Source organism: Pygoscelis adeliae, unplaced genomic scaffold (assembly GCF_000699105.1).
Source record: "Pygoscelis adeliae isolate BGI_AS28 unplaced genomic scaffold, ASM69910v1 Scaffold853, whole genome shotgun sequence".
NCBI lineage: Eukaryota > Metazoa > Chordata > Aves > Sphenisciformes > Spheniscidae > Pygoscelis > Pygoscelis adeliae.
In genome coordinates this window covers 4,485-12,593 of record NW_008824382.1, presented here as the reverse complement: position 1 = coordinate 12,593, position 8,109 = coordinate 4,485, and the positions used below count along the sequence as shown (strand labels likewise).

General features: G+C 60.3%; 1 protein-coding gene across 1 annotated transcript in view; it reads left to right on the top strand.

Moving 5' to 3' along the window:
• RHOT2 (ras homolog family member T2) overlaps positions 1-7,123 on the top strand; it is a gene marked incomplete at its 3' end in the record, with an annotated part of 8,645 nt that extends 1,522 nt beyond the window's left edge. The window contains exons 3-16 of the mRNA XM_009320218.1: positions 1-51; positions 466-518; positions 1,076-1,184; positions 1,649-1,750; positions 2,237-2,335; positions 2,790-2,898; positions 3,183-3,303; positions 4,170-4,254; positions 5,415-5,560; positions 5,649-5,749; positions 5,822-5,952; positions 6,395-6,475; positions 6,689-6,811; positions 6,917-7,123. The exon at positions 1-51 is cut by the window's left edge and continues 2 nt beyond it. Coding sequence (XP_009318493.1) covers positions 487-518; positions 1,076-1,184; positions 1,649-1,750; positions 2,237-2,335; positions 2,790-2,898; positions 3,183-3,303; positions 4,170-4,254; positions 5,415-5,560; positions 5,649-5,749; positions 5,822-5,952; positions 6,395-6,475; positions 6,689-6,811; positions 6,917-7,123 — 1,446 coding nt within the window. The remainder of the gene's footprint in view (positions 52-465; positions 519-1,075; positions 1,185-1,648; positions 1,751-2,236; positions 2,336-2,789; positions 2,899-3,182; positions 3,304-4,169; positions 4,255-5,414; positions 5,561-5,648; positions 5,750-5,821; positions 5,953-6,394; positions 6,476-6,688; positions 6,812-6,916) is intronic.
• Between the last annotated feature and the right edge of the window lie 986 nt (positions 7,124-8,109).

Sequence of the window (8,109 nt, the reverse complement as noted above, 5' to 3'; positions counted from 1 at the left end):
AACGTGGTCTGCGTGGTGTACGATGTCACCAAGGAGGCCACGATCGAAAAGGTAACGGGTCCCCTGCCGGAGCCCTGAGCGGCCCCGCTCCGGCAGCCAGAGGGGAAGGGGTTCCCAGCGCTGGGTCCTTCCCGGCTGCCCTGGCTTTTTGGTGTGGGTGGGTACTGATGCACCCCAGCCCTACGGGGATTTGGGGCTCGAGACCCCTGCAAGCAGAGGAAGGCAGAGCACAGCCCGAGCTTGCTCCCACGTTGGCTGTTTTCCTTACGTGCTGGGGGGCAACAGGCCTGTTGCATCCTTCTGCTGGCATCCAGCATCCCCGGGTCTGCTCTGCCTGCTGGTGCGGGGGAATGCCGGGGAGCAGATGGCTGCAGGGCCCTGCTGACTGCCGCGGCGCCTGTGCTGGGAGCTGCCTCTCCCTCCCCAGGCTGCGGTGACAGCCCTTTCCCTGTGCTCGCCTTTCAGATTCGCACAAAGTGGATCCCCATGGTGAACGGAGGAGTTGAAAAAGGCTCCAGGTACCGTGTGTGGCGTGGTCCGCGGGTGCAGAATCGGCGGATTCTGGAGGCTGCGGGGTCCCCACCGCTTTTGCATCATGCAGGGGATGCTCAGATCAAACCAGCTTTGTGGCTTGTGGCCAGACCACTTGTAGCAGAAGGATGTGGGGGCCTTTCTCCCTCGCAGATCTAGCTGAGGCAGAGGGCCACGGGAGAGGGTTCCTTCCCCCCTTGATCTCTTCTCAGACAGGCAGGGAGAGGAGGCTACTGAGGGAGTAAGGGAGCACAGAAGCCTCAATCTGCGTGTGGATTGCTTAGGCAGAAGGCTGCTGTGCTGGATTAAAGGCTCCTGAACATATTGTTGCTGGGTGAAAGCGTAAGCAGGATCAGGCAGTCTGTTTCTCCAGATGGATGCTCCTAGCCGTGGGAGGCAGGAAAGCTGCTGTGGACCTTTGCGGAGGAGCGTGGAGAGGCTCCCCAGCTTGCTGCCTGGGAGCACGCGTGGCTGGGGCAGGGCCGAGACCAAGAGAGAGGTGGCCTCACTCGTGCTCTCTGACATTCCCGTCTTTCTTCCCCAGGATCCCTATTATTTTAGTGGGAAACAAGTCTGACCTGCAGGTGGGGAGCTCTATGGACGTCATCCTGCCCATCATGAACCAGTTCTCAGAGATCGAGACCTGCGTGGAGGTGAGGGAACTGGAGGGTTTCTGCAAAGCCTCCCTGAGGGGGTAGGAGCGCTTGTCTGGCGTGAGCCAGGGAGCCTTCGTGCTTGTGGAGATCTGCCCTGCTAACGTTGCTCTGCAGAAGTACCCCGATCTGGGTCTTGAGGGCCTGTGCTTTAGGCTTTCTGTCCTTTGCCTTCCTCACAGGGAGTGGGTTTCGGTGTCTCCCCGCTCCAGCTCTCCAGCTGTAACTGGTGGTGGAGCTACGTGCAGCCCCTGTTGGCTCTGGGGCTGTGGAATGGGCGCAGCAAAGCCAGAGCATGAGCAGGAGGTTTCCCTTCTGTTTTTTCCTGATGGTGGACAGACTTTGCTCTGTGCTTCGATGCACAACTTGTCTGGCTTGGGGAGCTCCTATCATCCTTCTGCCCCTTGTCACCAGCCCGTCGCCTGTCCCTGCTCACAGGACTGTCTCTCCCTTTGAATCCCCAGTGCTCTGCCAAGAACCTCAAGAACATCTCTGAGCTCTTCTACTACGCCCAGAAAGCTGTGCTGCACCCCACAGCCCCCCTCTATGACCCAGAGGAGAAGCAGGTAGGAAGCACTGCTCGCAGCCGGAGGAGTCTCCTTCCCGTCACAGCGCTCTGGTCTGGTGCTGTGCTTTTGCCCCTGGGTAGGAGGCTGGAAAGTTTGGGCCGAGGCAGCCAGAACAAGGGGAAAGCGGTACCCCTGCGGGGAGCTGGCAGAGGGGTAAATACTCATCTCCCGTGCTCAGCGCAGCCTGCTGAGTATATCCAGGCCAGAGAGACCTGCGAGGACCGGGGGCGTGGTGGGGTAGAAGCCCTCGTGCTCCAGACCATGCGGCAGCCATTGTGGGCAGGGCCCAGGAAAAAACTTCCCTGTGGGCTGCCCTGCTTCTGACTCCCGCCTCCAAGGTGGCTGTGGTACTGGCCTAGCTGGACCGTGTTCCCAGCCAGTGCAGGAAGGGGACCTCTCTGCGCATGGGGTTTCAGGAGGCAGGAGGAAGGGCCAGGCTGAAGGTGGTGCCCTGTTTTTGTCACCGTGGTTGGTTCCTTGCAGCTGAAACCTGCATGTGCACGAGCGCTGACCCGGATCTTCAACCTCTCGGACCAGGATAACAACCAGATCCTTAGTGATGATGAACTCAACTACTTCCAGGTAGGGCTGCCTGCAGAGCTGAGATATTCCCCAGTCCCTTGTGGAAAGCCCCTGGTGTCCCCTTTCCGTCCAATACCAGGCAGAAAGGCTGCCCGTCTCCTGACACAGCCGTCCTGTTTGCATTCAGTACTTCTGCTGTTGCACAGCTAAAGCACCGTAGGGAGCTTCTCGGAGCACATGGGGATCCACAGGTCTTCCATCTTCACTAAACTTGGGCTGAGTTTGCTCTGCAGTGGGAGGAGCAGGAGGCTCTGGAGGTGTTGGGAGTCGTATGTTATTGGGATGCTGAAGAACAGGGGTTTGGTCAAGGTCTAAGGCGGTAATCCCTGAGCTGGGTGGATTTTCTCTCCTGGAAACACTGTCTCCTTGTCAGGGGAGAGGGATGCTGGCGAGACAGAGGGTTGTGCTGGCTGTGTGCTTTGCTGACAACGACCTTCTTTCTCTTGGGAGGTAGAAGTCCTGTTTTGGAAACCCGCTGGCTCCCCAGGCCCTGGAGGACGTGAAGATGGTTGTGTGGAAGAACACCACGGATGGGGTGCAGGACAACGGCCTGACGTTGAACGGTAACAGCACAAGGGCTCCATGTCCCTTCCCAGCAAGGGACGGAGGGACCCATCTCCTTCAGCACATTGTGAGGGACCCTGTCCTCGGGCTGAGCCTCCCGGCTCTCATTCCAAGCCTCATTAGTCCCTCTTGTCAAAGCAAGCCTGAGCCTGCTGTGGCTGCTAGAGCGCTCTGTCCAAGCAGCCTGTTTTCCCAAGGAAAGCGTGGTCCCGAGGAGCGGATCCCTGAGGCTTGAGCGCTCAGTTGGCTCCACTGCGTCTGAGCCGCCTGATCTCTCCTGCAGGCTTCCTCTTCCTCAACACGCTCTTCATCCAGAGGGGCCGGCACGAGACCACCTGGACCATCCTTCGCCGCTTTGGGTACGACGACGAGCTGGAGCTGACGGATGACTATCTCTACCCGCAGTGCGTATCCTGCCGTGGAGTGGGGCGGGCAGGGTGTGACATCCCTGTGGTGTGCAACTCGGGCTCCCCAGCACCTTTGCTGGCTCCTTTCTGCACCCTGGGGTCTACCCCGTTCCTCAGCGGAGGCTGAATCCACACCCTTAGTTCATGGTCTGGTGCATGCTCCTCACCTTCCCCCGTGGGCAGGAGCTGACACACGGGGTTGGCGATGAATACAATGGTCCTTGGAGCTGCTGACTGTGCTGCTGGCTCTGATGTAGGCGGGCAAGGAGGTGGGGAATGAAGGCCTGTCCCTGGCTTCCCTTGACATCAGCAAGGGGTTTTTGAAGGCTGTTCTGTCTCTGCCTGAGCTGAGGCAGAATGGCTCTGTCGGGAGCAGCGAGCTGTCAGCGTAGCCCTCCTGGCTGATTCTGCAGCTGCTGTCTCTGCTCTGCTCCCTGCCACCCCGGAGGTGGTGATCTGGCAGTAATGAAAGGGTTTGGCTCGTGAGCTGCCTGATCCTCTCCCCGGACAGCAGGCTGCGTGGGGACGCGACGGGGCCCATGCTGGTGGAAAGCACCCCAGGGGTAGTGCTGTGCCCTACTGAAGCCCTGTGCACGAGGCAGAGCGAGGGCTACATCCTCCCCCTGGCTGCTTGGGCAGCGTGGACGTGCCGAGGAGAGGCAGCTGTGCACCCTTGAGGGCTTCTCCCCAAAACAAGGGGGCTGTGTCAAGGAATAGCCAGGCCTGGAGACAACCGCTGGCTCTGAGCAGGGAGGGAATGGGGACCTGTGTGCTCTGGGTGAGATCCGGCTTGGCCGAAGACCCACTCACACGCTGCCCTTCGTTCAGGGCTTGAGGAGGTTCACTTGGGTCTCTTCCGACAGGTTCCGCCTTCCCCCCGGCTGCTCCACGGAGCTCAACCACTTGGGCTACCAGTTCCTGCAGCGGCTGTTTGAGAAGCACGACAAGGTGGGCAGCGCGCGGTGGAGCTGCCTGGGGAGGGGATGCTCTCTGCTAGGCCTGCACATTTGGGCGCAGCTGCTCTCCTGTCCGCCCGTCTGTTCCAGGGAGCAGACGTAGCGCCAGTGAAGGGCTTTATTCTGCCGCAGCGCTCCCTTCACAGCTTCTTGCCGAGGCTTTGGGAGCGGGAGGTGGTCACAGCGAGCCGTAGGTAGTCGGATGGCAGCAGCATGTCAAGGGCGTGGGGTTGTGATCGCTACCCTTGGCCAAAGGGCAGCCAGTAAAGTTTGGGCCTTCAGTGGATGGGTCTGAGTTAACATCAAACCGGCGTAGCCCCTCGTAGTGCCTGGCTGCAGCACGCAGGGTGGCAGGGAAAGCGGGCATAGCTGCTGGCCTGCAGCCACGGACCAGGCACAAGCATCTGCACGGCTGCCGGCCCTGTGGAGGGGCTGCCGGGCCGGAGAGGGGGAGAGAAAGCACCTGATTTGTGCCATACTCTGGCTCTTTGGAGAGTGGGAGTAGGGGACGTGTTGGATCTGCACGCACCTGCTCGGACTAGTTATTCAGATGTTGATGTGCGCCGGGGGTACAGCAGCTCTGTGGCCACGGGGAATTGCAGCGCGGAGTCGACGCACGTCCCTGTGTGCCCAGATGCCGGCAGATCCTCTGTGGCCTGACCCTGGGGCACAGCAGCCTGAAGGTGCTGCCTTGGTGTGTGGTTAGCTGGTGGCCCGGTGACCACACAGACCTTGGGTTAGTTAGTTACCCTGCGGCGTGGAAGGCCAGGCTGGACCGATGCAGGCTGCTGTGGGGTGGCTGGCCCCAGGGAAGGACGGGGCTGTGGGGTGAGTGTGGACGGGTCCTGCCCGGTAGCAGGGCTGGCACCGATTCCAGCTGCAATCGCAGAGCAGAATCGGCCTGTTTCTTGTGCAGTGATGGGAGTCCCTGGGGCATAGGGTCTCTGCGCGCTCGTGCAGCTCTGGCCTTGCTTGCAGTTGATTTCTGCCGTTGAAAGCATCCCTGCGTCGTTCTGCTGCAGTGAGCAGGGTGGCTTGTGTGCCAAGGACTCGCTTTGGACCCCGACAATGCTTGGCATGGCTGCAGAGAGCTGCCGGTGTGTGCATGGACTGTGTCCCACCTCAGCTGCTGGCTCCCCTTTGTTTCGGCAGGACCAGGACGGAGCCCTCTCCCCCACAGAGCTGCAGAACTTCTTCAGCGTCTTCCCCTGCGTGCCCTGGGGCCCTGAGCTCTACAACACGGTATGCACCACTGATAAAGGCCTGCTTTCCCTGCATGGATTCCTCTGCCAGTGGACGTAAGCTCAGTCCCTCTCCCCTGCCTTTAGACACGTTGCTTAGCCCTTGCTGACCTTGTCGGCTTCCCGGTGCGCTCTGTCTCTCCAGGCTCGTGGCTTACCTGGATGTGCGGCACTGCCTGGAGTGCCTGGGCTACCTGGGCTACCCCATCCTCTCGGAGCAGGACTCCCAGACACAAGCCCTCACGGGTACGGCCATGCCCTCCCCTCCCGTCACGGCTCAGGTCTCTCCTCTCGCTCACCCAGCCTCTCTCCTGCCAGTGACCCGGGAGAAGAGGATCGACCTGGAGAAAGGCCAGACCCAGAGAAACGTCTTCCTCTGCAAGGTGCTGGGAGCCAGGGGCGCAGGCAAGTCCGCCTTCCTGCAGGCCTTCCTCGGCAGGAGCCTCGCGGTGAGTGGCTGCTCCCCTCTCCAGCCGCGCTGCGGCAGGGCGTCCCAGCGGAGCAGGAGGCAGAGCCGTGAGGCTGTTTGAGTGATCTGCTGCGTGACAGCACCTCCCTGCCCACGGCCAGGCCCCAGCCTCCCAGCAAAGGGCTTCACACCCCCCTCTGGGTGGCTCTGGCATCCTTAATTTTGCCGAAGGCAGCGGGCCCACTCCCTCTGCTTGTCCCGAGGATCTGGAGGGGCTGTGCCTTTCCCAGGCAGCCGTATCTCCCCGAGGTGATGCTGGCTTTCCCTGCGTGTTACGAACGGCCCCGCGGCTCGTGGCAGGCGCCGGCTGGCCTTCAAGTGGCTGTTACACCACGGGGCTCGGGGCAGTGTGAAGTGCTCTCCTTCCCCCAAGCACCGCTCTTGCTCCCTGCTGTCTGAGACGGTGTTTTCATTGATGGCAGGCCCAGAGGGAGAACCCAGGAGACCCATCCCTCTACACGATCAACACGGTGCAGGTCAACGGCCAGGAGAAGTACCTTATAGTAAGTAGGTAGCGAGGAGGGAATCGCTGCTGTGTCTGGCTCGCAGCAGGGCTGGGCTGTGTCCCCCTCCCCGTATTGCTGCAGCGCCATCCCGGCACCCCTGGGCTGGGCTGGGGCTGTGGTCACGCCGGCACAGTCCGTGTGCTGGTGTGAGAAACGGCCGATCCCCTTGAGACGGTGCTGTGCCACGCGTCCTTTCGCCTCCTGCCCCAGCTGTATGAGGTCAGCGCCGACATGAAGTTCGTGAAGCCGTCGGACGCAGCCTGCGATGTCGCCTGCTTCATCTATGACCTGAGCGACCCCAGATCCTTCAGCTACTGTGCCAGTATCTATAAGGTAGCTGGCAGGGGCCCTATGGGACTTCAGCCTTTGCGTGGCAGCCCCGCATCTCCCAGGGGTCGGTCGCTTACCCCTCGCTGGGACTTCTCCCTGTCTCTGCAGCAACACTACATGGACAGCCAGATCCCCTGCGTCTTCGTGGCCTCCAAGACAGACCTGCCAGAAGCGAGTCAGCAGCCCGGGCTCTCCCCTGCCGAGTTCTGCTACAAGCATTGCCTCCCACCGCCCTTCCTCTTCTCCTGCCACGGCCAGGGTCCACCCAGCACCACCGTCTACACCAAGCTGGCCACCGCCGCCACCTTCCCGTTAGTATCCTTCCCGCGGAGGGGGCTCTCGGCTGGGAGCAGAGCTCGGGGAGGGGGGCTGTGTCCGAACCCTGCCTCTGCCACGTCGCTTTTGGTTTGGTTCCTCTCTAGCTCTTGGTGTCGTCTGCTCGTAGAAGTAATTGAAACAAAAAGGCCACTTCTCCCCCTGCTTGGAGAGGGTGGAGTCTCTCTTCTGCCTCGTGTCTGTCTCTGGCAGATTTATTAGACAGATCCTGCCACAGGAGTTTTTATTTTTGAAGCCTAAGATAAAAAAATGCTGAAGGGGAGTAGCCAGCATAGTTTGCCAAGGCCCGCAGAGGGGGGGTGGCAGCTATTTTCTCCTGATGAGGTGGATCAGACTGAAAAAGAGGTCAGTGAAGCAAGACCTCTGTTCACGCAGCCTCCCTTTGGGAAGGAACCGCACCTGAAAGGGGCTGGGTAACGGGGTAGGGCGGCAGCCAGGCCGGTCACGGGCGATCTGGTAGGGAGAACGTGCCTGCCTGCGGCATGGCTCCGCTCCAGGGGCTGAGGGTCGGTGCAACGCCGGGGCAGAGCCCTCCTGAGGAGAACGTGTGAGTGCGTTGGAAGACAGGATGGGATTACCAGTGAGTGGTTTTCCCTCTAGCTTCTTTTCAATAAACAACTTTATTTTTAGAGCTGACACTTTTTTTTTCCTCTGCAGTATTAAAATTTAAATATTCTTAATATAACTTAGGGTATGTGGTATAAATAAATAACGGCGTAATGGAGGGCCAGGGATTGGGTGCTCTCCCCTGATTTAGTGGAGAATGAATAATGGATATGTCTTTCCTCCTCGGAGAGGAGCACGTTGATGCAGGACAGCACGTGTTTAGGAAGAGAATGTGTACGCCCGGGCAGGACTGGGTCCCTTCCCTCGCTGCCCTTAGGTCGGTGTCACCAGCTGTGCCAGCGTCTCCGCCTGCATCCGCTTCTGGGTCTCTGCGCTCTTGGAGTTGTAAAAGCAGCTTG